General features: G+C 40.1%; 1 protein-coding gene across 10 annotated transcripts in view; it reads left to right on the top strand.

Moving 5' to 3' along the window:
* ABI1 (abl interactor 1) overlaps positions 1 to 27,701 on the top strand; it is a 77,365-nt gene that overhangs the window by 11,178 nt on the left and 38,486 nt on the right. For all 10 annotated transcript variants that reach the window (XM_068171983.1, XM_068171974.1, XM_068172011.1 and 7 more), the window contains exon 2: positions 11,784 to 11,951. In XM_068171983.1, the coding sequence (XP_068028084.1) occupies positions 11,784 to 11,951 (168 nt within the window). The remainder of the gene's footprint in view (positions 1 to 11,783; positions 11,952 to 27,701) is intronic.

The raw sequence follows: 27,701 nt of genomic DNA, 5'->3' as shown, positions 1-27,701 counted from the left end.
CAGGAAGCTGAAAAGCAGTTCCCTAACCCAGGAGCTGGTGGAGAGGGGAGGTAGTAAAAAGACCAGTCTCCAGTTCTGCTTTGGACATATCGTCAGTGTTTAGGCTGGTTTTGTATAAAAAGTTTTTTCTTCTCTGTCCCCCTATTCATGCAGGATTTCATTTACATGTAAATACTGTGTATTCTTCAGTAAAACCAAGAGCATGTTTTTAGACTACAGCTGCATTTTTTTTCCTTTACTGATACAGATACTTCTTGCTGTTTTAAATTAGAGATTTGAACAGAGCTTATGAAATGTAATTGTTCCAGTCCTGGGCTTACTTGCAGGTGCTCATACCATAGTGAGAATCTTATCTCTGATAGTAAGCCTTATCAGCAGACTTAATGGGCATAAAATTTTCTTGGATACTACTTCTGCCTCTTGCAGTGTAGGGAGGCCATCCCAAGCTTTGAAGCATTTGGAAATGACAGCTCCACCGTCCCACATGCTGCTCCACTGCTGTGCATGTCCTCCTGTGGCCTCCCCTGTATTTTAGCCCAGCTTCCTCCAGGGTGTACAGATGCAGAGGTAGTGGCAGTGTGGGTATGGGTGGATACACAGCTGTGGTGATGTGTTCCTGTTGTCAGGGGACTGTTTCTCTGAGCACAGCTCCTCTGCAGCTGTAATAAGGCCACTCAAGCTGATTAGAAGAGATAGCAAGGTGTCCTGATGGCCCTATGACAAATGCTGAAATAAAATAGTTCAGGTTTTGTTTTACTGCTGGGGGGGGGAGACAGAGAGTGTTGTGGATATGACTGTTCTTATGCAGCTGGTTGCATGGAAATGCAGCTCTTCTGTCATCTGTATGACTGCACCTCCTGCATATGCTTAAATCTGACCTCTGCACTGTACATGAAGGGGAAGCAGTCTTTAAAATAATGTGAAGGTGCATCTTAAAAACACCAGTGCAACTTCAGCACTGATTAGAAAACTTTCCTGTAATTGTGTCTGCAAAAGGCATTGCAGCTGTATTTCTAGGGAAAGCTACTCACTTGAACTATTGCTGTACTAGCCAACAGCACAGCAATTGTCTCACCAAGAACTTTGTTTAGAAAAGCCAAACAAAGCAATTCCCTCACTCCTGAACTTGATGCTGTATATCCTATTAAAGAATTTGCTTGCTTTGTTCTGTTGGTTTCTGTAAGTTAGGTTTTACCTATTGCTGGATGTGGATATTACCATATTTATTTAGTTCTGGTTATTTATTCTTCTGTTCACTTTTTGGTGGGGAAAGAAATGACTTGCCATTCCTACTCCCTCTCCTCCGTTCTTCTCAGCCATCTGTTTTGCTCTGTTATGTGTGGTTTTTAAAGGAGATAGATTTCTACTTGTTGCAATTTAAGCAACCCAGTATATAAGTGAGTTTCTGCATGTAAGGCTTTGGAATATTGTTGCTAACCATAGGATAAAATGTTAACATAATATAAATACTTATGCAAACAGAAGCTGGATGTAGTGTGCTTCCAGCTGCTATAGAATAAAAATCTTACAGTCAGGTGCAGGAGTACATGAAAATCTGAGCAGTATTTGCTGTTTATGTGATCAGATAGAAACAGAAACTAGGTTGATTTTTATCAATTACATGCAAGTTCTTATAAAAACAATCGTTCCTTGTATTGCAGCCCATTACTTTATTACCATGAGATCACTGTATAGCCTGTGTGCTATGTGAGAGTATGCCTTGTGCTGGGAAATAAGCTACTACAAAATTGTGGGAATCCACTAGTTTCTGGTCTAAGTATGCTGCTAAGTACAGTGAGATATGTGATGATTTTCTGCTGGACTGAGTATATTCATTTTCAAGACACTAAATAGCAGTGTAGTGATACAAAGCATGAGTAGAGAATTTGATCCTATAATGGCCATTGTTTTCTTTGTTTTAAAAATACTGTGATGTTTGGGAACTGGCTGAACTGTAAAATCTGGGCAGCAGCTGTGTGTCTAAAGTGACTCTCTTAAACATGAGAACTGTTCCTGAATTAGGAACACGTGCAATCCAGAAATTTGCTGATTGTCTGAAGGCCAGTGTAACTCTTGGCTCTACATTTTGTTGCCTTGAGATTCTCCCTGGAGCTGGACAGGCCTGCTAATGACTTTCTGTGCTCTCTTTTTCCCATTTCCCTCACTGCTTTGTTGTCCTGCAACATCTCTTACATGGGGAAGAACTTGTTGCAGTGCAGAGTGTAGCTTTGAGCCTCCTTGTTCTTGGACCAATCCTTTAGCAGATGCTGGTGTTCAGTGCGTTTGATTTGCACACAGGTGTTGAGGTTACCCTGTTGTATGGCTTCAGAGCACAGTTGACATAAAATAGAATACCAGGTTGGAAGGAGACCTTAATAATCATCTGGTCCAACTTTTCTTGGGCAAAAGAAAGTATCATCTAGACAAGGTGACCCAGCACCCTGTCCAGTTGAATATTAAAGATGCCCAGTGTTGAGGATTCCACCACTTCCCTGACAAGATTATTCCAGTGACTGACTGGTTGTTCTCATTGTGAAAACTTTTCCTGTTGTGTCTAATGGGAATCTCACCAGGAGTGACTTGTAAAAAGGGAGAGTCCATCTTTTTCATAGCCACCCTTAGAATACTGGAACGTCTTTTATAATAATCTGTGATAGCAGGACATGCTTAGATGAGACTGTAATTTGATCATTTATGCTAAATGTCATTGTTTTAACCTTGCTTGCTCAATGCTATCTAGTATGATTCCAGGCCTGCATAGAAGGTAGGGAGGACTAGAGAGTGAGAATTGGGGGGAAAAAAAAGATAGTCTTTGAAGCGTACCTCTGAAGTCCTCAAATTTTAGCATCTTGCTTGTCTTCAGATAAAGATTTGCTGTATTCTGATTTAGACCCTCAGTTTGATTTGTCAAAACAGAAATAAAAAACTTCATGTTGGCAGTCACCAGTCCATGAGAGTAAACTGAAGAGGTAAACAAAATCCATAGGAGGAAATGTTGTTATGAATGTAATGAAACTTTTTCACGTGGAGTGAACTGGGAAGCTTTGCCCCAAAGCAGGTGACTCTGAGCTGTCTGGTTTCAAAAGCCTACATGACGCGAGAGTTTATCAAGTTCTGATTTTCCTCTCCATTTGGAGAAACTTGAGTTTGGTTCTATGTTACTGCCACTATATCATAGAGAGGATATGGAAGTAACTAGTAAACACTAAAGTGTTTCATTCTTATTCTCACAAAAAAAAAAAAAAAAGGCATGAAAAATAAGTCTCTGACTTACCAAGGAGCATGTCTTACTAGATGATCTAATATTTGAGGGTGGGTGCCATCACTTAAGAAAGTAAACAGAAAGCCGTTTTAATTTCAAGCCCTGTTATAAAAACAAAACCAGTATCTGAGAGACATTCTGTTTGTTTCTGTAAGTTCTCTAATTTGCTGTTATCTGCTATCTGGTATACCAAAATAATCATATGCTCCAAAGCCTTGGGTAGCTTTCTTAGTGTTGAAGGAAGAAGACTGCTATGGAAGGATTTCTTTCTGCCAAGGATTTCTTTTTCTGTCTTGACAATCCAAGGGTGGCATTAGAATCACAGAATTACTTAGATTGGAGAAGGCCTTTAAGGCCATCAAGTCCAGTCATTAACCCAGCATAGCCAAGTCTGCTAGTAAACCACATCCTAGGTGCCACGTCTGCGTGTAATTTAAATACATTTAGGGATGATGAATCAAACACTCTGGAGCTCTGGCTGATATCTCTGATGTCAGAGCCTGCTTTATGTCAGCTCTGGAGAAAATGGTGTTTGATGTCATAAGGCAATTCAGACACTGCAAGAAAGTTCAAGGTGTAGTTTTGAAGCAACTGTATGTGCTAATTGGGCAGTACTTTACAGGAACAAAATACGTGATTTCTGTACTGAAGCTTATATTGTCTAAATCATGTAAAACACAGAATGTGAGACTTGGACCAAATTTCTTACCCTTGCTGTGTGTGCAGCCTTGAAGCCTTACTAATTGAGTGTACAAGGGTTGTGTGAAAATGACACATGGGCATGTCTGCTTCTGTCACTTGAGTTCAGTGTGGCATGCCCTTATGGTTGTATAGACAGACTGTGACAACTGACAGTAACAATGTACTGTGCCAACATATTTACTAAGACATCTCTTTGATTTGATTTCGCAGGAGAACTGAAAATTACATTTTCAACAATATTTTTATATATTTTATATAAATAATATATGTGTATATATATATATAAGATTTTAATAAGGGGAGTGGCTTAGTCCAGAGCCAACATGAACCTTGTTTGTTGCATTGGGCAGAAAATGCTACTGACAGAGCAGCTGGCATGTACCTTCCCAAGCTCCATCTGTCAGAGTCTGCATTGCTTTATAAATCACATTCCTAGTGGAGAGATTTATTTATTGCTATAATGTTTGCAGCCTGGATTAAAATGGAATTCCTCTGTTGTTGTTTTTAAAATTTATTTATTAAGTGTGTATGTGTATATATATATATATATATATATATATATATATATATATATATATATATATATATGTATGTCGCTTAAACTTTCCATTGGAATTAACTTTTCCCCTTGATAAAGAAGCTTTTCTCCCTCTACCTTCCACAAAAAAGAGGATAATTTAAAAAAATGAGACTCTTCTATTTACGGTTAATCAACAGAATGAAAACCAACTTTCTTTTCAAGTAAAAGAAAATCAGCAAAGGCACAGTGAGATTGACTAAATTTGGTCTCAGCCCATAGAAATGCTAATTTCCTATCAAGGCTATTCAGGACTGGTCAGGGGAATATTATTGATGGAAATGAAGGATTTGCTTCTAGCTGATTGTCTCGTGCATACAGGATTTGGGGGAAGGGCTTGTCTGAAGCAGAGTTTGGGAATTACAGGCACTGCTGGTTATGCTGCTGTATGTGTTTGTTAAACAATAATTTGGTGTGTGTCTTGGCCCTTGAGATAAAGAAACTGACTAGTCAATGTTTTTTGTCAAGATAGTGCTTCTGAAAAGAAACAGTCTGAAATCTTGTTTGTGGATTGTGGTGTAGTGGTGGTGATGATCATCTCATCTTCTGGCCTTGAATGAATGCCAGCTTTATTGTGCAATGTCTTTACCTGGGGAGAAGAGATTTCAGGTTCTTCCAGTTTCTCTGTGTTTTGTATAGCTGAGTTACCGCATCTTGAGAAATTCAACAGACATGGTATTATTTCATACCAGTGGGGGTTTTTTGTCTTAGATGCTGGAAGGAAATTCCTTGGAGTTGAGTGGTAGATGCTAGCTTTGCTGTGTTTATGGAGGATTTCTGCCATAGTACATGCGAAGAATTACTGTTAACTGAATGAACTTGAAAGAATTTTAACCATGCTTGTTTTAGTTTTGGGGTTTCCATATGGAGAGGTGTCTTGGGTGTCTTGCTCTTAATGGTTAGGCATCCTTCTGTACCTTACCTGGATATCAGTTTTTTCCATACTCCTGGAACAATTAGTTACTTAAGTGATCGAGCGCTTTGATATTTCTATTTGACGCTACTTCTCACTATGTGAAGAGAGAAGTGTGCTGAATAGTCTGTTCCATTTCTTGTTTCCACTGTCAGTGAAGGATTGACTGCCAGCCCCCTGGAGAGGCCTTGGACAGGAGGTGGGCATGTTCAGTGACTGCAATATGTTGTTATTAATAGCTTGCAGGCTATGGGGTAATGAAAATCTTGAGCTTTTATTGCACAAGTTACACAAATTCAAGAATGGTAGAAAACTACAACAAAATGACAAGTTATGATAAAAATCACTTCAGTAAAACCCTTGAACGTTTTTGTATTGCATGAACTTTGTGATCCTTGTGTACTGATCTTTGTGATGCAGAATTTCAGTTGAGATTTGCCAGTGGTCTGGAATGTGTGTTGCTTTTTGGCTTTAGTACTGCTTCATATGGAGGCTGGGTTCGTCCTGTCATTTTAACAGGCTGTACTTGGACTAAGTCCCTTCCTGTTCTTTGTCCCCACATAAATGCTTGCTTTTTAAATTTCCCACAGTTGTTTTTACTGATGATAATAATGATATGAATGGCAGAGCAAGTGATTCCAGTAACAAGAATATGGATAGTGATCTGCTTAAGTTGAAGAAAGACCGTAGATGAAGTGTACTGGTAACTCTCTACAGCCTTGTCTGTGGTGCTCTGGGAGGGTGTCTCTTGTCCTAGTACGTTGGACAAGGGTTGAGTTTGAACTTCTGAGCTAACTTTTCTGATGGCTTGCTTCACTTTCCTTTGGGGGAATTGGGGTGCTGATCAGTGAAGAACAGTCCAACTTTTAGGCAGGTAAATTCCAGGCCAGATATAACTCTGTGGGTATTTGGATACACTTAGCACATAATCCATCCCCTTGAAGTATTGCCTAGCCTAATGCATTGCAGAGAGAATTTCTTCAATGGAATTACTGAATGGCAAAAGTACTGTAAACCTGTTGCAGGAGACAATTGACACATCTGATTGATACTCTTATTTTTACCTGCATGGCATATGTAATGTAAGCAACCTCTTTCATAAATTTTGAAACCTTAGTTTCCCATGCACTTTGGAATGTCATATCATATATCCCTTAAGGCTGTATCTGTGGTGATAAAAACCCTGAATGCTCCCTGCTGAGTATCTGCTACTAATAACCACAGTCTGTGTAGATCTTCTTGGATGGCTTCCAGGTAGGTAGTTGGCTCCTGAAAGTTCTTCAGAGTATAGAAACTTCTGGCACTTGCTGCTGTGATTTGCCAGTGTGTCTCTCTTCTTTAATTTATAACTGATACTCTCGATGTAATAACCATCAGTAACAGCCAAAAAGTCTACCATGGTGCAGTGTGTTTGCAAAGCAGTCTGACAAGCTCTATGAAAAACAGATAAGGGAGAACCTGTATCTCTGGGGTACCTACTTATTTCAGTATCTAGCTCCTCAGTTTTTTACAGTGATCTAGGGACATGATATTCAACATAAATGACATTTTAGCTCCTGAGCCAAAAGTCTAATGTAGTGTATATGGCATATTTATATTTAATATGGCATATTTGGATGTGAAATACTTGGTCTAAGAACATATATTGGGAATAGTTTAGAGATGCCCAAGCTTTTTGCAATTACAAGTAACAAACCCTCAAGACCAGCTTTGATTTGTTAAAAACCTTATCAGATCAGTGAACCAGTAACTTCAGACTCATATATCTGAAGTTCCACATAATGTTACAAGCCCTTGCTCTAGGGAGGTGTGCTCCTGTCTTCTGAGTGTGGAAACCACTTTTCAGAAATCCATTCCTTTCACTTTGAAGTGTCCCCAGATATTTCTCAGGCAGCTTAAAGTACTGATGTCTAGGAGTCTCCAAGCCACTTCCAGAATGTACATCTTCACCATTCTGTATTTCCTATTGACTTGAAAAATTAGGTGCTGTAGGTTATAGTTAACATAAGCTCATAACATAAAAATTTTGACTGGGTGGTTTGATACAGATCTCTGAGCTAAAACGGCAAGACCTTAGTGAAGAAAACAGGACTTGGAAACCTTGACTGTAGTACTTGGGATATCAGAAAGCATTCTGTAAATGCCAAAGATAGATACGTGATGAGATGAACAAAAGAGAATACTAATGGAGGTATTGATGACTTTGCATAGTTGCATTCTGTGAATGCATTCTGTGATGCACGATATAGATTGCTGAATTCCTGTGGCAACTGATTGTAGTAATCCTAATTTTATCTTTAATCCTAATTTTATCTTCTTTGTGAAGCAAACACAAATGTACCGCAGTGTTGCATTTTAAAGGTGCATAAGCAGTGTCAGCAAAGGCAAATAGAACGGAGTGTAAAGCTGTTCCTGTAGCGTGATTGCTGAGAGTGATCAAGCCCAGCAACAGAACTGCAAGCATCTGAACAGCTATTGAGCACTCAATACTTTAGAGCTCTGTTTAACTTACTGATTGTTGGGCTGCTTTAGGGCAGTTCTCTGTTAGTAGTTTATACTGGATGAGTTTTTCTGTGCTTGAATTTGCACATATTCCAACAGCTTGAAGATGAAAAATGTGGAGCAACCCGTGCCACATACCAAGAGGCATTTTGATGTGTTTTTGCTAGGCCAGCCAGCTTTGATGTGATCTGATAAGCTGCTTTCTGACCTTTGTCAAATGGAACCAGTTGTTCTTGTGGGGAATTTACCTTACGGGGAGTTTCAAGCGAATGGAACTGAAGTTAAAAGAGGGAGAAGAGAGGTTGGACAGCAGGGGTATGGACTGGTGTGTTTGCAGGGGAAAGTTTGACTTCTGAAGACGATTTGCAGTGTGAGCTGATGACATTTGTGGAGGGAGCTTGTACATGCAGTTGTGTGCTGTATGAACTGGCACATGGTGGGAATTAGCTGAGAGAGAGAGATGGGAGAGCTTGAACAATGCACACACAGTGTTGTGGGGATGTGCCTGTGTGGCTGGCAGTTTGGAGAGGGGAAGATGTGACTTGTAAAGATCAGCTGTAGAGTGATGGACAGGTTCCTCATCATTTGACCTTGACATGTCACTGAACTGAAGACTCAGTAGTTAAGCTTCTACTCTGTTTTTATTGTGTCAATTCCTTGGGTGCAGAACCAGTTTGACTTTGCAATAGTATTTATGTAAACTCTTCAAGGAAGCTTTATAATACAAGTTGCATTTGACAAAAATACATGGTATGCAGTGTGGAGTGCCATGCAGTTTTAACTCTCTTTATGTACACCATTAAATTACATGAGAGGTTTTCTTTTTTAATTTTTTTAGTATTAAATCTAGTTATGTGAAAGCTGTTTCGAACAGCAATTTTGTCATCGTCACATAGCTGGTAATGGTGAACTGGGGATACAGGTGGGAGCTTACAGGAGGGAAACTTCAAAAGCCACGATGTTCTGTAAAGAATATCCACTTTGCTGCTAAAGGGAATCAGATTTTTGTTTATATCAAGGACAGCTGGTGAAAAAACAATTTCTTTGAAGCTTTTAATACTAGATTGCAAAGTAATTCTGAACCATTAGAAAAGAAGTCAGGTGACAATATTTGTATTGTGTTGTCTCAAAATTGAGTAGTTAACTAGTGCTTACGTATTACATTGAATGTAAACACGTGTGCTGTGCTGTCTTCTAGTCTGCTTTCAGTTTTTGCTTAAAAAAAGATGTGAAAGTAACAGTTGAAGCACACTGGAACTCGATGCTCCCTCCTGTTTCTGTCACACAGTTCTTGGCTTCTCCCTCTACCCTCCCGCCTTTGCTGTCTGTGAAGCTGTTAGTTTATATCTTGTGGATGCCAGCAGTTCACATTAAAATAATGCAAAAGTCTGTATGTCAAGTTAGTTCTAATCTAAACTGTTAATCTGCAAACTGAAATTGCCTGAATTATCTGCAAGGCTTGAAAATGTTCCTAATCTAGTTCTTACAGGACATGAAATGCATTCCACATCTGAACTATGTTCATTTAATCCTACTGCCAAAGTATTAATTGGAGCAAATAACTAAAACGTTTGGTGCTTAGGCAAATGAGTGCAAGGCATTTAATCAACGAATCATTACAGATGAAAAGAAACTTGTTATACACTGACGTTTTCTTCTTTGACAACACTCAGTAATGGAGTTCTGTGACTTTGTCACCTCTTAGTGTTTAGCCTAATAGTATTTAATTGAAACTTTGTAATAAGAAAATTGCTTGAGTAAAGGCTGCAGATCTCCACTTGAGTTTATATGAAGTTACACTAATGTTGACTGCTGCTTTATTGGTTGTGTCTAGTTGAGTAAATCTTTTTTTTTTTCAGACGCCACTGATCTGTTACCTGCATTTTTACCATTTTCCACAGTGGCAGAAGTTCAAGTATGAATTATTAGTTGTTTTCTTTAGGCTGTAGTTCAGTAGGACAGTATTTTTAAAGTCACTACTAGTTGTGAATTGAAGTTTAAAATGCCTCTTTGGAAAGCCAGCTTTCAGAAGTTTGTTTCTTGAACCTTTAGTAGTTGTTTTTCAAGTTATGTTTTCTGAAGAAGCAAAGTGACTTTTACTAATTTTTCTTGACAGCTAGAAGTGTCAATACTTTTTTTTTAGATAAAAGGTAGCTCTGTTTGCATTGGGAAATACTAAAAAATGGAGTTTTACATAGTCTGTCCTTAGTACATGCAATAACTGTTATGCCTTTTGGCAGTAGATTACATTGAACCGTTCCTGCTCCTTCACATTTTAGAAGACATCTGTACATGAATTCCATTTGAAGGATGGCATTAACCAAGTGTCACTAATAAATGTCAAACATTGCTAGGAATGTTAGTCATGAATATGAACTAAATTCCTGGATTGGGGGGAACTCACCGGTGTTTAAAAAATATATGAGCAAAATATAATGTAGCATAATATTGCAGTATTTAGGTAATGATGCAACTTTTATAATGTATATGAACAGCTTGCCTTCTGGTTTTCTTCTTAAAAATAAGAGACAGGATTTAAAAATGAATGAGTGTTAGGAAACTGGAAAACATAGGGCTCAGTTGAATGCTAATGGAATGTCTTTGTTTCCTTGCATTGTGCTTAACATTGTAACTCTTGCATACAATGCATGTAGAGTGTTATTCAAAGAAATAAACAATAAAAATAGAAGTCTAATTAGAAGGGGCTATTAGTATGGACATTTTTTATTGGTTTCTGAGGTCTACTGTTTGTTCCACAAATACATGAAATTGGGAAGAAACTATCACTGAGTCATTGTGTACCGCAAACTGTTCCTTAAGCGGTGCATCTCTCTTGCAAGTGGAAGGAAATTCTGGATAGCTGCAGTTTGTAAGTTGGGTAACAGATGAAATACATGGCCTCCACTGCCATCTCCTAAGGTGTGACACAGGGAGTACTTCAAAAGGGGTTCTGTCTGTGTTTTCATGGTAGAGATTGTGTTTGTATCTCTGATCCTGTCAGGAGGGACTTCCTTGGGCCATGCAAGTCGAGTCATGTAAACAGTTCCTGATCTTGGGCCGTAACCTGCCCTCTGACTAGGGAGCCATCCCTAAGGACAGATTGAGGACTTTACCTTAGGAAGGTGTGATTTCAGTAGGAAGGTGACCCTTTCCCTATATTTTTGCCCTTCAGGAAAATATATATTCCCTTCTGATATCTCAAAATATGTGTGTCTTCTCAGTCAGTGATGAACTTCATCAGCTGTCAAGGAAAGTTTATTAAGCTTTTGTGTGAGGAGAGATAATTTCACAAGTACTCCTGTAAACAGGAGGCCTCTGTGCCATCCTGATGCTCTACTCACCCCTCTCCTGGTCTGTGGGAGTAGTAGCCAGCATAACTGGAGGGTGGGCTTTGTAGATGGCATGTGGAATAGGGGACACTCAACTGTGGGAAAATATTTTTCTGTGTGAATTAGCCCAGGCTGCATGACCTCCTAAGAAATGGCAAAAGGAGCATTTCAGTGTCATTCAGGGGATTTGGAGGCTTTTTGAGAAATGAGGAATTGTACAGACTTTAGAAAATCGACTCCAACAAATCATGGTAGTGTTGTTTTTCCTACTGAATTAATTGTTTCTTGGCATCTAAATTTATTATTGTTAAATATTTTTCAAATACTTTCTCACCTCTGTATGATTGAGATTTTTTAAAATCTCATGCAGGTTAAGTACTTTGGCTGCTCAGCCAGACCTTCTTGATTACAGCTTCTTCCAAATACAGGTTGTATTTTTTGTTCCTGTCCTTTTTCCCCATCCTCTTCCTGGCCTAAAGCAGATGTCTTGTTTTACAGGCTCCAGATAAAAGGAAAGCATTAGAAGAGACCAAAGCCTACACAACTCAGTCTCTAGCCAGTGTTGCTTATCAGATCAATGCACTGGCCAACAATGTATTACAGCTGCTGGACATCCAAGCATCCCAGCTACGGAGGATGGAGTCCTCCATCAACCATATCTCCCAGGTAATCTCTTTTCTTTTTTGATAGAGGACTAACAGTGTTGCAGGAGGCATTATTGTGTCTCTTACTGAGTTGGATAGTTTATGTTGACTTCTTTATTGGGATAGAAAATGGAAAGGCTTTTTTCTTTCTAATATTTATGAAACATACTTTGGGATTAAGGTCATGACCAAAATAAAATAGTTCCTGTATCGAGAATGCTGGAATTATATTTGATTTAAAGTAGGAATTAATTATTAAGATTTCAAGATCTGAAGCTGTGCTTGAGGGAGGGGTAGAGAGAAGGATTCTGTTTCTGAAGGAAATCCAGTTAGAAGTGCCATATGGGAGGTGGTATTTTATTTAACACATGCGGTGAGTTCATTTGTTTTCATAGCCTTGCAGGATACAATTTCATGTGCTGTGTGGAAGGGGAGAGGGGTTCGCATGCTGCCACTACCTGCTCAAGCCAAGCTGCTTCCCAGCCAAGGCAGCTGAATGAGTGAGCTGACCTGACTTGAACTGTGACTGCAGTTGGAGTTTCTGCAGTGAGGACATGGCAATAAATGACAGGAAGGAATAGGTCTATCCCTCTCTATGGCAGCCTGTATTTCCCTGCCTGAAGCTTCACCCTGGCTGCCTGCTTCTGTGTGGGGGGAAGCATTGCTGCTGCTGCCTGCCTTGTACCTGATCATTGGCCTGATTGTATGCTAACTCAGCCAAAAATGTCTGCTGTGTTTAATCTGGAAGTGGCTTGCTGCATAACCAGGTGTGTGCCATGTTAGTGCCAGTGGTGGCAGGGACAGGACTCAGTTATTTCACCCTTACATTGCTATTCTGAACTGGGCTTGAGGGAGTTGTTAAAAGTCCAGTGTCTCTCATACTCCTACTGAAATTCAGTTGGAGCTTCACTGGGCTTCGTCCTATGTCTCTTTGAGATGTTTTGTAAACAAAGAGCACAGGATGCAACCTAAAACGTTCTTCAGTGCAGCCAGTGAGTTAAAAACCTTAGTTGGTCAACCGGCATCCTGTTGGTGGTACACCTTAGACCAAATACATGAAAGAAAATGCTTCTTATGGTCTCTGCTGTCTCCCTTCCTAGCCCTGCTAACTTCTATTAGAGTTGTGGTTTCTAAACATCTTTGTGAAATGGCAGCACAGTGGTTTTATCGAAAGCATGTCAGCAGGGAGAAGATTCCAGTGCGGATGGAAAGGCCCTCCTAGTAACAAACCTGTCAAAAAGGCATGTGAGGTTAGCATGTGCTGAGAACTAAACAATGCTAAAAGCTGTGTGAAGTATTTAAAAAGTACCTGCCACTGAAACAGGAAAGTAGGAGGAAATGAAATTGCTGTAGATAAGTTTTTTTTTGTTTTTTTGTTTTTGTTTTTTTTTTTTTTTTTTTTTTTTTTTTTTTTTGGTTTTTTTTTTTTTCTGTTAAGTATTCAGAGATGCTGGGATTATGACTACCTTTTAAGAAATGCCTGGAAAAAGAACTGAATCCACAGAATTTCCCAAGCATTGGATGCCCTCTTATACTGAGCTCATCTTTTCTTAAGTGGTTGAGAGCTGCAGTGTGTGTGTGAAGCAATTATTGTTAAATTCTCATTGGCCCACTAGTATGACTAACCTTGGAAAAAGCCAAAATGTTTGATACTAGCATAAAAGGTGTTAAGCCACTGTACTATTTGCTGCTTGGATTGAAGGCACTATGCTGAAAGCTGTTGAGTCACCTGATACATGAACTGTTTGCTAAAGGCTGTGAACAATCAGTGCTTTGTAAAGCTTTTGAGGAGTGTTTAGCAAGGTCACTTGCTTGAAGTTTCTGTCCTGGTTGGTCTTGCCTGAAATTAATCCTCGCTTATAAATGAACCTCCGCCGACTAATTTTGTAGAATTAAACTGGGTACAGATAATGCACACATACCAGCTCAGCTATTTGCTTTGAAGTGTTTCTACTCAAATGCTTCAACTGCCTTTCTTAAATCGGCTGTACAATTGCTGTGATAGACTGTTTTTAAATGCTTTGGGATCTCCAGAGTCTCCTTCCCTGTGCCTGTATCGATTGGGAATATTTTCATGTTACTAAAACATGAGGATGAGCAAATTCTTAAAATGGCATTCTTTTTCATGAAAGAAGTATTGTCTAGAAACACAGAACTGAGGCATTGCCAGGTCAATTACTCAATTTTGGGGTTTGCAAAAAAGAGCAGCTATCTGTGAAATAAGGTACAATTTGATAGTTCTTCTGAGGAAGAAAGTCTTGTGGCTCTTCTGAGCCCAGACGGTTTCTGTTTCCATACTGTTTTTCAGTTCACTATGCATGTTTTCCAGAATGACTCTAAGCTAAATCCCTGGATAGCTAAGCCTGATTAGTAGTCATTCTGTATTTTTCCTAGCTTTGTATTCTCTTCACTGGAAAAAGCACTCATGAAAAGTTAGGTGATGGACTAGTGTGTGACTTTGTTAATAGAGCCTAATTTTACAAATGGAAACTGTGCTTGGTTTTATAGGAAAAAAGTTATTTGGCTTTGGTTTCTGGTTGAGCACAAACACAGAGGCTTCACATGAGTAATGGCAGTGTGGTGAGAGAGCACTTTTCTGAGGTGGAGGCAGTGAACAGCTCTGGGAATGGCTTTCTCATACCAGCCAGAGCAAAAACCTGCCCAGCTGCATCTGTGTTTTCTGTAGTTTGAGTTGTCTTTCAAGCTGTAATGCCTGGGTCTGGAGTGACCTGCCATGTGATTGTTTACTATACCCAGTACAGGGAGCTGTACACATAGAGCTCAGCTCTTTGGTTTAAATCCTTCATATTGACCTGGAGTGTTGCCAAGCTGACTTGACCTTTCCAAGCTGCTCTAATATGTCAGAGCAGAGACTTGGTCACTCTTCAGGAGAAGTTTGAAAACCCTTCTGGTACAAGGGATCCTACTTAGCCCGTTAAGCAGGATTTGCAGGGGAAAAACATAGTAAGTGTATACTCTGTACCAACACGAGCATCAAGACTTCACTGATGGCTTTAACTTAGCAAATGTGCTAGACACCATCCTACAAGAAGGGCCCAATGCAGGATCCAGGGATCTACAAGCCTGTCAGCCTGACTTCGGTGCCAGGGAAGGTCACGGAACGCATCATCTTGTGTGCTAGCATGTGACACATGAAACCAGGGAATCAGGCCCGGCCAGGATGCGTTTGTGAAGGCAAGTCCTGCTTGACCAACCTGATCCCCTTCCATGACAAAGGAGACCCACTTAGTGGATGAGTGAGATGCTGTGGATATGTCTACCTGGACATTAGTAAAGCCTTTGACACCATTTCCCACAGCATCTCCTGGAGAAACTGGCTGCTCGTGGCTTGGATGGGTGGGCTCTTTGCTGGGTAGAAAACTGTAGAGATGTCCAAGCCTGGGAGTGTTGGTGAATGGAGCTACATCCAGCTGGTCAGTGGTCACCAGTGGTGTTCCCCAGGGCTTGGTATTGGGGCTGGTCCTGTTTAATCAGGGATCTGGATGAGGGGATTGAGAGCACCCTCAGTCAGTTTGCACAGCAAGAGGGATGGAAATGTTGATCTGCTGGAGGGCAGGAAGGCTCTGAATAGGGATCTGGACAGGCTGGATGGAACGGAAGAGGCTAATGGTCTGAGGTTCAACAAGACAAAGTGCCAGCCGCTGCAGTTGGACTACAACAGCTCCATGCAGCATTCCAGGCTTGGAGAAGAATCTGGGAAGCTGCCCAGCAGAAAAGGACTGGGGGGTGTTGGTCAACAGAAGCTGAACCTGACGCAGCATGTGCCCAGGTGGCCAAGACCCCAGTGCCATCCTGGTCTGTGTCAGAAGTAATGTGGCCAGCAGGACTAGGGAAGTGATCGTCCCTCTGTACTCAGCACTGTTTCTTGGTTGTCTTGAGAGCTCTTCCTCTCCTCTTCTTGGAAATGAAAGTTGACTTAAAACATGTACTTTAAGATAAATTTTTTGCTGTTTAATTTTCATAAAGTTCAAGAGAAGGAAGATGGGACAGCCAGATTTCTCAGAGGAGAGAGGTTGACAGGGGCATCTTTGTTTACTGTGTCAAAACTGAAAAATGTAACAGATCAGCGCTCATGTTTATGTCAGAGCTGCAGCGCTGGGTGCAGCAACTATTCCTTTTATTTCCCCCTCTACATAGACAATTTTTAAATAGCTCAGTGTTTAAATCCAAGCATGAAGAAAGCAATAATCTCCTTTTAAAGAAATTATAATTTTCACCAGGAAACACTGCCTCCCTTAAACATTCAGTGTGAAGTTTTTCTTTTGCATCTGAAGCTCTCCTGTAATGTGAAATAGGGACTATTGCAAAAAATGCATTCTGAAAACATCACTCAGAAAAAAAAAATACACATCTTTTGTTACCATTTAAAGTTACAAGCTTTTAGAATTAAAAAAATAATTTAAAAACTTCCCTGAATTAGTTCAGAAGAATCTTGCCTGTTACCATCCGTGTCTAATTAATTGCATGTGTAATTCAAGTGCTGTTTGCAAGCAGAAAGCCAAATGCCTTATGTTGCTATGGTATGGTTGTGTAGGTAAAGTCAGGGCAACAGTGCAGATACACAGATGTCTTCTTGTAGGCTTTCTGAATCCTACAGCTGTAGCCTGTGTTGAATCACACATAGACAATCCCAAATATTAAGGCCTTTCCATTGGGTTAGCTACCAGTCAGGACTGATGTGGATTAGGTTTCAGAGAAGTCCTGCTGAATGTGTTCTGAGGCTGTCAGGGGTGAGCTCCAAAGTAGTAGCAAGTTGATGTTTGACAGGGAACAGGAGCACAAGAGCTGTTATATGCTCAGCCTGTCTCTGGTGTTTGAAGAGGCAAAAGGCAGTGCAGGTACAGTGGTGACTCTTTATGATGGACTTTGTGTGAAAGAGCGTTCAGAGTGCGTGTGTACTTTGGATTAACGTGATACTGCATTTAGGGATTGTGGTGTATGATCACAACACAGTCTAATTCATGTTTGCAAGCCAAGAAGTAGAAACAGGGTAGAAAATGTGACAGATCTGCTGATGAATGTGGATGGTCATGCCTAGAAAACAGCAATTACGTGAGGTACTTTAGTACACTTACGGATGGGAGCAAAAGACCTTTCTAGATCCTCTTAATGGTGACGGTGCTTCTAAAGTACAGCTGTCCAGGTACTTCTGAGCTGAAGTTGCCTCATTAAAAAGAAGTTAGTGCTTAGACCCCTGACCTTTTGTCTCTGACCTGAAGAACATATGGGCTAGATGGAAGAACTGTTAATTGGAGAGATTAGCCAGAACTAGCAAATGGTTGACTGCGACTCAGAAGCAAGGTCAGTACTGGAGCCCACAGTGTTCAGAACATTCTTTGGAGACCATTCAGAACATAAAGCATATCCTCAACAAATCTGGGACTAACTCTGATTTAAGAAGGGTGATTCATATGCTGAATGGCGCAGCTTCAGTACACAGGACTCTTATCGAACAGGGCCCTACACCCTAGGGAAGGGCCCGACGTGCATTTGTATGCACTGGGAGGTGACTGTGAGTAGTAATGGGTTGGAAAGGAGCTGGTGTGCTGATGGGTGCTGTGCTGAGCATGAGCCAACACCACAAGGCTGTCTGCATAAGTGAAGCAGTGTGGTGGGGCTGCCTTGGGAAGATTATGGCTGACAGATGAAAGGCAGTGTTGCGATTTCATCTGGAGTGCTGGGTCTGGCTTGTTGCTTTTTCGCACTGTTCAAGAATGATTTAGGGAAACCAGAGACAGTCCAGCAGACAGGGATGCAGAGATGGGCATGGGCATGGAGCATGCAGTCTGCCAGGAGAGGTTGAAGGAGTTGTGTTAGTTTGGTCAGTAAAAGAAAAAGCAAAGCAGTGATGTTATGGTAGCCTAGTAATACTTAAGTCTGTTTCTGTCTCTGCAGTTAGTCTTTTACCTGATAGTGACTGTGTAATGTTAAACAGCTAGCCATAAGCTGAAGCTTGGCAGATTAGTACATGGAGCCGGGAAAAGCCTTTTTATTTTGGAGTGTGATGCAGCACTGGGTCTCTGCCTTGACTATTTTGGTATTACACTGCAGCAGCTGGATGTATCCTAAAAGCTGACTTTGTATCCTTGAAAGGCATATGATAAGTTATGGGAACTAACTGGTGATGGGGGGAGATAATGACAAAGTCAGGGGAGAAGCTGCTATCACATATCTACAAATGTTGTAAGCTCCACTTCCATCCAAACTTTCCGCACATCCAGAAGTGTGTGGAGACCAAAAGAATCAGCAGGAACTAGTGCATCATCTAATGTTGTATACATTAGAAAAATAATGTCTTCTGTCTGGTTCTCTTGGACTGCCTGTGCCTGTCAGCAGCCACACGTACTCTAAATATGGCAAGAAACTTGCACCTTTTGTTTAGATTAAGCTTGCCTTGGGTGACGTTCTCTCTTCTAATAAAGTGCTGACAGTTATCTCTGGCCTTTGCCTCACATCCTGTTCTTCCTCTTGGCTCCCTGATGGGGGCCAAGGCTCCGAGAAGTTGTGCTGTGCTTGCTCTGTTTATCAGTCTGCTTATGAAAACTGTTGTCAACTTTGTGCATATCAGTTTCTACGTGGTATACATAAATTGCTCAGAAAATAGTATAATGTGTGAGAGTTGCCTTGTCAGCCATTCAGTTGAGAAATTCCCTTCATGTCCACAAATGAATGCTTGTAGGATGTCTATAATCCCTGTGCAGTTCAGCTGGTGCAGTCAAAAAAACCCCAGCACATTACCAACAAATAAATCAAAGCAGCCCTCCCATGAAACTTAGTCATGTTCTATGAGAGAGCAACCACAATGTCAGCCTTTCTATGATAGGGAAGAACAGTTGCTTTGAAGAAGAAACTGAACCAGAAACTTTTGTTGTACACTTTTTTTTTTTTTCCTTGTGGAATGCAGGGTTTTGAACATATTTCTGGGGAATGAGCAAAGTAAGTTACTTTAATAGCCGTTGACTGTCATGAATTCCTTCATATGCTTATTCCCATTCCACTGTCTGCTAGAAGGACAGTAGGAATGCATAGTTTTCAATGTGTTTTAGACCATTAAAACCTTCTTTCTGCTCAGTGGTTATTTTGCTGTAAGCTCTAGATACCTCATTAAATACTAAATTAAGAAGCCTGATGCAGCCTCTTGTTTTCTGAAATCAAAGCCAAAAATCCAGGACTGTGAGCATGACTCTGAAAGGCCTTTTTGACAATTTTGTGCAACAAAAGAGTCATCAGTGTTTGTGCAGTCTTTTTAATGAAAACCTCTCATATCTGGGAGATACACCACACAGACGAAATGCGTCACTAACCTGATATGAAATCACATATTGGACTTTCCAAGGAGTCTTTTTTTTTTCTTCAGATGCATCTGATTAGCTTGCTACCTGAAATTGATTTTCCTTCTGTTTTAAGTCTTAGTAAACCACCAGTCTTCACATATGAATAGCTCCTGGTTTACATCAAATTAAAGTTTTATCTCTGTCAATGTTTTAATTGCATAAATGCAGTGTATGAGATGATAAGAACATTGTGCCTAATAAAACAGCTGGTAGCCAGCTACCAAAGCTTTTACTCAGTTGTTGTACCTGTGCCATTCAGTGCAGCTATTTGGAATGTTGGTTTTTGTGGCAGCCGGATAGTGGTGTGCTTTAGTTGACTGTTTTTGGGGAAATGGAGGGGAAAAACAAGTACAAGAAGCTTACTGTGAAGAAGATGAGCAACAGCATTCATTGCACAGCATTGCTGAAGCTGCCAGTCAAGCACAAGAGCAAATCCTGCTCGGTGCTTGTGGCTGGACTTCTTGTGCTTTTCAGATAGGAATTGCTTAGTGTTTTCTGCTGGCTTGTTATAAGTGCTTAGTTAACTTTGATCTGCAGGTGGAAAACAAAGAAATTATTCACATGAGTGTTTATCAGCCAGTAATAATACTGCCACATTTTATGCTGCTGCTAGTTTGACTTTATTCTCTTTATTAGTAGCCTTTTGGGACCCATTGATACATGTTATGCATGTCTTGTAAAAGCCCCCTTACAGGTCATATATACAGAGAGAACACTTTATTAGTTCATGGGAAGTCTATGAACTTACTTGGTAGCTGCTCTTCTAAAACTAGGACAACTTCTATTGCTTTTTTGTAACTTTGAAAAAGTGTGTATGAAGTGTGAAAATCAGTCCAACTATGTTAATCTTACTAAACACTTGTGTGGCTTTGGAGCCCCAGTGGGAATCCCTTCCCTTCCCCAGCATCATCTCTGCATCTCTGGGGCAGTCACAGACCACAAAGGGAAGTTTCCTTTTGCTGTACCACAAAAAAATGTGAAATGGTGTTGGGTGATACAATTTATGGCTAAAGACTAAATAGGTTACCCTTAACATTGTTTATTTGGGAGAGCTTATTTTGCTGGAGAATATTGTTAATTCTTCCCTGACCCTGCTGCAAGTGCCGTCACAGAGAGGACACTGTGGCCATAATGGAAATATAAGTGTAAATTTGTTTATTTAAAAGCTGTACTCTATATAGGTTTTTTTTTTTTTTGACAAAGCACAGAATGTGTTTTGAACGAGCACATTTGGAGTGACAATTAGCTAAGGCCATCATTTGCTATTTCAGTCGTTCCCGTTTGGAATGTTTACTATGCACGTAGATGTAACCACCATGAAAGTATGTGTGCCTCTTTCTCAATTCCAAAATGTAGATTACTAAAGCTGTCATTTTGCTCTCTAATATTTTCTGGCTTCAACCAATAGTTATATTATTTAATAATTTTGGCTAATATTGTACCTAATTCTATGTTATGGTCGTAAAAATGTTACCACAGAATCACATCTTGATTGTGATGGTTTTGTATATTGTTTGCTTCCTCTTTGAAAATCTGCTGAATAGCAGTGACTTCTTAATGAAGTTATCCTTGTATGAGAGCTAATGTTTAATATAGCTTCACCTGTTCATGCCTAAAAGCATTTGCTCCTTCCCCTCACACGTTGTCCTAGGATGATTATTTACAGTGGATGCAATGGTACAATTCAGCACAGTCTCACCCTACGACTGAAGCACGGCTTGCTATTTTTTTACTGGCTTCTCTCTCCTTGCTTGCAAGAGAAGAGTAATAATCAACCTGATCCTGTCATGCTATCTCAAATTCCTCTGTGTGGCAAGACCAGGAGCAGCAAGTGTATGATTAAAAGATATTAGGCTTCTAAATATAAAGTAAGAACAAGTAGGATGGGGGCCATAGAGTTAAGAGGGGTCATGGTGGAAATAATAAAGTATATAATTGCTTCAGGGAAAGTTGGTTGGGCCATAATTTGAAAATATAAAAACAAGGAAATTGAATAATGACTGAAAGGCTTGATTTGAACGTAGGAATTTCTGCTTGCATGTTGAACTCAGTGTCTTACAGGATTATTTTTTCCATTTAAAGTTATTATTTTTGAACGGTGTTCACAAATAGGCTTTATAGCGTTGCAGGATAAATCTTCAAACCACAAATCAACCTTTATTAGACTGGAAAGAAGATAAACATCGTCTTTGGGAAGCTGATCCTTCTTTGTCCATTTATAGGATTTTCTTACGTGTGTTGTTAAGTCAAGTATTGAGCAAGATGCAGTAATGGCCAGATGTAGTACAGGAGTAGAAAAGATGAATTCTGCTGTGGAAAAGGCTTGTCACCTAAGCTAGGCTGAAAAAGGTGCTAACTGAAGTTTTTGAGCAGGGTACATATTTTTTGCTCTTTAGTAGCTCATAGGTAATGTATGATAAGCTAATAAGATGCTTGCTTTTGTGGATTAGCAATTTGTGTATTCCTCTGAATAATTCTTGAATTTCTTTTAGTTAATATTTAGATTAAAAATAAGAAAGAAACTTAAGTTGAAATTATGCAGTCCACCTGCACACATGTCTTGGCAGGTTACGGCTTCTGAGAGTGGAAGAATGGTAGAAATACTATGTTATTTCAGTACTCCATCTCATGGCACTTTTTGCCTGCTGTGGTGATGAGCGAGATGCTGAAGTAATTGAGGACAATCCCCATTTGTGAAATGGAGGAACCTCCAAATCATAACAGAAATGTTCTAACCTCATGTAATTATGAGTCATTAAGGTCAAGACAGAAGTCCAGTCAAAAGACCTGAAACAAATAAGCCTTTCTCAGCTATCTAATCTCTTACCTTTGTCACTGTATTTTGATTTAGTTTCCTCATGCATTGTAAATCACATGTTAAGAGCCAGCACTGATAGGGTTATATCACCTATAAGCTGATAGGAGCCAGATCATCCTTTATTTTATTTGTTCCATTCTTCACACTGAGGATGGCTATCACACCACATCCATATCCCTGGTTTAGCCTCATCCTAAACTGATGTGTAATTAAACATATCTGGTTTTGTTATGGATGGTATTCAGACCTGTAGATATATCTACTAGTGCCTTATTTTGATGGTAGCATGACAGCTGGCCTCAGAAGTGCTGCATCTATTACAGTTTCAAAGCACTCATGGTGTAGTGGTTGTGTTTGATGGTACTCTGGAATCTGAATGCTAAAACTGGAGGAGAGAATTTCTGGGGGTGTTTGTGGTGCTTTGGCTAAAATAACAAGTTTTTCCCTTTTCTGAGCTCAGGCTGGGGCGCATGAATAAATAACAAAAAGCTCAGGAAGCGGGGGATGTTTTCCATAAGCCCTCACTGAGCAAAACTCAAGTTCAGTCACTGGGGATTTTGCTGCTTTAAGCAGCAAACTCCTCTTGCAGTGCAGTGTGCCTCTGGGCTGGCTGCAAGAATATCAAGCTTCATTCCTAGTCAGCTTACTTCATACTTCTAGACCTCCAGATGTGGGAGCAAAAGGAGAGTGAGGGGACCACAACTCCAAGTTACTGGCATGTTATTTTCAGCTCAATAACTTTAAGACTCTATTTCCTCGAGCTGCATTAATGTGTAGTCCTTCAGTCAATGCAAAAATTTCTTTAGAGGTGCTCTCTACTGGAGGTGGCTTAAATACTTGGACTAAATATATCTGGCATTAAAAAAATTATTTGGAAAACTTTTAAAATATTGATTTTCATATGAAACGCTTGCCTAGAATATGTTTAAGAGAACGCTGCTGACTGGTCATTATTGGATAATGACTTCGAGAATATTGAAAATCATCATCAGAGAATATCATCATCATTGAAATCATCATCAGAGAATATTGAAAATCATCAGTAGAAACTGATTTAAGAAAATGTGGAATGAATTTTTCCAAATGCATTTTTAGAAAGCAGAGGTTCTGCAAACAATTATTTGACTTAAGCAAACATCCTGGGAAAACAGATTGTGAGCAGTCTGCAGATCTTACTTGGACAATTTCCCTGTGTACTCTTCCCGTCCTTTCCATTTGCCGAGATTCTTTAGTTGTGGTAGCTCTTAAAACAAATGTGTAGTTGTTGTTTATATTAGCTGTATGCTTCTGGGAGTAAACACACTCTGCATTGCTGAATGGATATACACAGTTTAAATCCAAAAAGTACATTGACCTCCCCAGACTCTACCAAAGCAGTGGGGGGAGGTAGGGCACAGAAGTTTGCACAGCTGTCTTTTTTGTAGCCCATTAAATAGTGTTGTGATGTACCCCTTCATCTCTGGGGGAACTCAGCCGCACCTCCCTCCCTGACTGTGGTAGTGGTCTGTCGATCCCCACCACTCTCCTGTGCTCTCAGGTTTCTTGCAGGCATTCAGTGACTCTTCAGTGTGTGTTTAGCTGTCCAGCACTGCCCAGCTCAGTGTCCAGTCATGCACATGTCTGTGGTGGTTGTTACTGTGGTGTGGAAGAGCTGCCTCTTGAAACTCTGTGGTTCCTTTCAGAGGCTTATAACCCACCGTGGTGTTTGGAGCATCCTCACCAGGACACTCCTCTGCCCTTCACAGTTAGCTGTAAACATTTCAATGGTCAATATTTATGTAGCTTATATATAACTTCTGCCTAAAGTGACAGTAGGAGATGGCCAGTCTTCTTTTTCCTGCCATTCTCTTGTGACAAACAGTGTTTTGTTCCCTGCCCCTTATTCCCTGAACTGTGGGCTCAGTTATCCTGGAGACAAGGTCTTGAAAACTGCAGACTTCCAGCTGGTTCTTTGACTGGCTTCAGTCTCTGTCTTCTCCAGTGGCTAATGTTCTGCTTCTCCCCAAGTGTTCGCAATCATATTTAATCAATATGCTAATAACCGCACAGTGGAAATTGCTGATTTCTGAGCACATTATCAGTCTAATGAATTGACTGTAGCAGTAGTAGGATGGTACATTCAGCAGCAGGGACTCAGTGGTGTGCCTGTGTCTCTGAGCCTACACACAAGACTTCTCTTCAAGACTTCTACTGTCTCTTAACCTGCCGTCAGGCTGCAGTGTTGGTGTTCAGATGCTCTTGCACAGGATGAAGTCAAGATCTCAGTTTTGGGTGTGTGCATGTACAAGCCTGAGATGTGATCCTGGTGGAGGGGCTGAATTACGGCACAGCTTCTTTGTGGGCCAGGCTCCCTCTGCCAGTAGGCCCTGCCTTAGTTAGGAAAAGTTTAGGGTGGATAAGGTTGTGGCTCAGTATGGGGTAAGGGCTGCTGGGACTTCTGAGGCCATCTGGATGTTACCAGATGCAGAACTGCGGTATTTCATATCAGTCATGGCCAAGAGTTGGGAGGCTGAGGGAAATCCATTTACAGAAACAATGCGCAACTTCCTGTTCGTGTGTGGAAATAAAAATGGCATTGGAGAATTAGAGCAGCTTTAGCAATTCCATTTCTGCCTTGGCCCTTCCTTCCCACCCTGTTTAATGACTGGTAAATGTCATACATGCCTGTGATTTGCTTGTCTGTCTTCTGCTTTTACTTAATATATCCCAAATTGCAAGAAGTCTGTATGACTCAGTCCAAAATTGTAGCGCAGTCCTAGGAAACATGGGAGGGAATTTTTGTCAACTCTCCTTTTTTGCTTGAGTGTCTTAAGTTTGAGCTGATGGAAGTTCATGATGCTTCTAATCTTGTCCTGTGTTGATGTACCTTCTTGCTGAAGGGGTTTTGAGAAAGGAGAGGCAGCGTAAGGAAGTTGATCTGTTTTGTGCTATGTTTGTCTTCGAAAATGAAAGCAAGAAACTTGTTTTGGTATTCAAGGGACATGGAAGAGCTCTTTGCTACAATAATATGCAGAAGATAGTAGTATGAGCAGTAAGTGAACTGTAAAGTAAAATATGTGTACTGAAATTATATTAAGTTATTGATTGGACTCTATAGTGGCTGAGGATTGTTCCTGCCACCCTGTTTTACTGATGGGCAGGGGGAAAAGAGAAAACAAATCCTTATCGTTAGTTATCACTCCATTGGAGTAGCACCTCATAGTGCTACAACAAAGTTGTTTGCTGTAGCATCTTGCCTACTTTTTATTAAAAATATATTTTAGAAGTCCAGAACTTTAGTAGCTCTCTTCCGGACAAAGTGGTATATTCAACCCTTGAACAATTAGGAAATGAGAAATAGACATTTCATGTAGGGTGAGATGTGTTTGTGGCACTAATCCAAGAGGATTTGTGGTGTAGATAGTGTGGCCTTTAGCCACGTGCTGGCTGTTGGATTAATACTCATGAGTTACTCCTGGTGCAGTGTTGACCCAGCTGGAAACCAGCACATGTTCCACTAGCTTGTATCACTGCCATCGGATGACATATGATCCAAGAGGGATAGAAGGAACACTGTGCCTTGGGTGATTTGTAATCAAACTATGTCTGCAGGTAGCTAAGGATACCCATCGTCATTCCAACGTGTGTTGTCCTTTTTTATGTGTGTGGGAAACAGACTCTCTTAGAAATGTCAGCCTTAGACATCTAATAGGCCCTGAATTCATGTAGGGAAGGGAGGTGCTTGGGAGAGGCGTTTTTGTGTATGTATTTGTGTAGGTATGTGTATTTTTTTGTTGGTTTTAGGTAATTTGTTGGTTGGGATTTTCTTGTTTTAAGAAAAGCGTGTGTCTGAAAATTAATCCAGACTACTTTCAAGTAAATACATGTGGTAAATGAGAATTGCTTTTATGTGTGAGTTTTGTTATTCTTTAGCATAGTAATTATTTTGAAATATACAATAAATCCACTATCCCATCCATGTAACATAACCTTTATTATTGGAAAATATTTTATTTTTACTTTCAAAGCTTATTAAGTAAAGCACTGAAGAGGTGATACATTAAGGCTAAGGCAATATTAGCTCACTTTCTCTTGCCATGGGTTCTGTTTCATGCTCTTTGCAATTTGACTTGCCAACTTAAAACTAAATGTGAAGTATTGGGCTTTGGGCTTTTTTTTTAATTTGTTGTTCAGGCATGAGCATTCTGACTCATCATTGTTACAACTTTATCAGCCTCTTACCTCAGACAAACTTTCAGAAAATTCAGACTTGTTCTGTTGAGTTTATTTTTCATAGGCTTTTTTTAGATGGTTTCCTTTTCAGCCACCTGCAGTGCTCTTTGCAATTGCACATGTTCATCTCCTATGAAGTTGCTTTTTTTGGCACACAAAATGCTTTTCGTTTGACATACAGTTTTGTTCTACTCCCATGGTGGTTCTTTAGTGAGTCCAAACTACTGAAGAAGCTGTTTAATTTTTCCTTTCTGTTGTGCTTTCCTACAGTCAAAAATATATTTAGGTTTGTATGTTTTGTTTAATTCTATATAAGTTCATTGCTTCCAGTAAGGAAAAGAGGGACTTAATCAGCTACTTTAAAATGCTGGGACTCTTATGTGGAAGCTTGCATAAGCATATTTCTTTTTCTTCTTTTTTTCTTTTGAATTGACTTAGTCATGCATATCTTCAGGGATACCCAGAAAAAAAAATTTGAAGTTACTGATATCTAATTTCACTGACTGAAATACACTTACACATACAGCTGGAATTTTGACTTTGCATAATCAAAAGCATTTATCTGCTTTTTGTGCTTTTTAGGGCTGAATACAAATGTAACATGACTACACATCCCAAATGTTGTTCTGTCAAAAATCCATCAGATAGTACTGTTGAAACACTTCTCTTTTGAAGTCTCTTCCAATGTAACTGATTTTAATCAGCAACTGGTGTTAGTTAAGCATTGAAGTGTCTGTTCAGTTCACTGTGTAGAACACTAGAGGAGAGGGGGTGTACCTTGAGAGTTCTCTTATTGGAATCCTCCCTTGGTGAAGGGGAAGTGGTGGGCCACAGGAAGGGCAGAGTAAAAGAACTGACATTCAGAAAGATGTTTGTGGCAGTGTGAAACTCAAGTGAATGGTTACCAGTTGTTAATTTGCCGTGTGCTGTAGTTTTGATCTGATGCAGAGCGGGGTCTGTACTTCCTGTTGTGCAGCACTTTTGAAGTGGCGGGGTGTGGGGTTCAGCCACAGCTGCATCTCCTGCAAACACTGGAAACCATGTTCTAGAGGGATCAGGGATTTTGTGTCAGAACAGGGAATAACACAATGGAAGCTCTTTCTTTCTCTTCCCCACTCCTGACATTGCTGAAAAGCCATAGACTTTAGGAGGCAAGTGGAGATAAATGCCTTGTCTCCTCTGTCTTCCCACAGAGATCTACATTAGTGATGCATTTTTTTCTGTTTATTATACTCAAGCTCTTGAAGAAGGTATTGAAATAGCAGTTGCATTTGAAAGAAAGTAAAGTTATCTAGAACACAAAAAAGTTGTTCTACTCCATATAAACATGTGTCACAGATCATTGGAGGGCTAGTGTTTTGTTTTTTTTTTAATGAACAATGTTCAT

Source organism: Anomalospiza imberbis, chromosome 1 (genome assembly GCF_031753505.1).
Source record: "Anomalospiza imberbis isolate Cuckoo-Finch-1a 21T00152 chromosome 1, ASM3175350v1, whole genome shotgun sequence".
In the NCBI taxonomy this organism is placed as follows: Eukaryota; Metazoa; Chordata; class Aves; order Passeriformes; family Viduidae; genus Anomalospiza; species Anomalospiza imberbis.
Note: the sequence above shows the minus strand (reverse complement) of the source record. Positions and strands in the feature narration are given on the sequence as shown.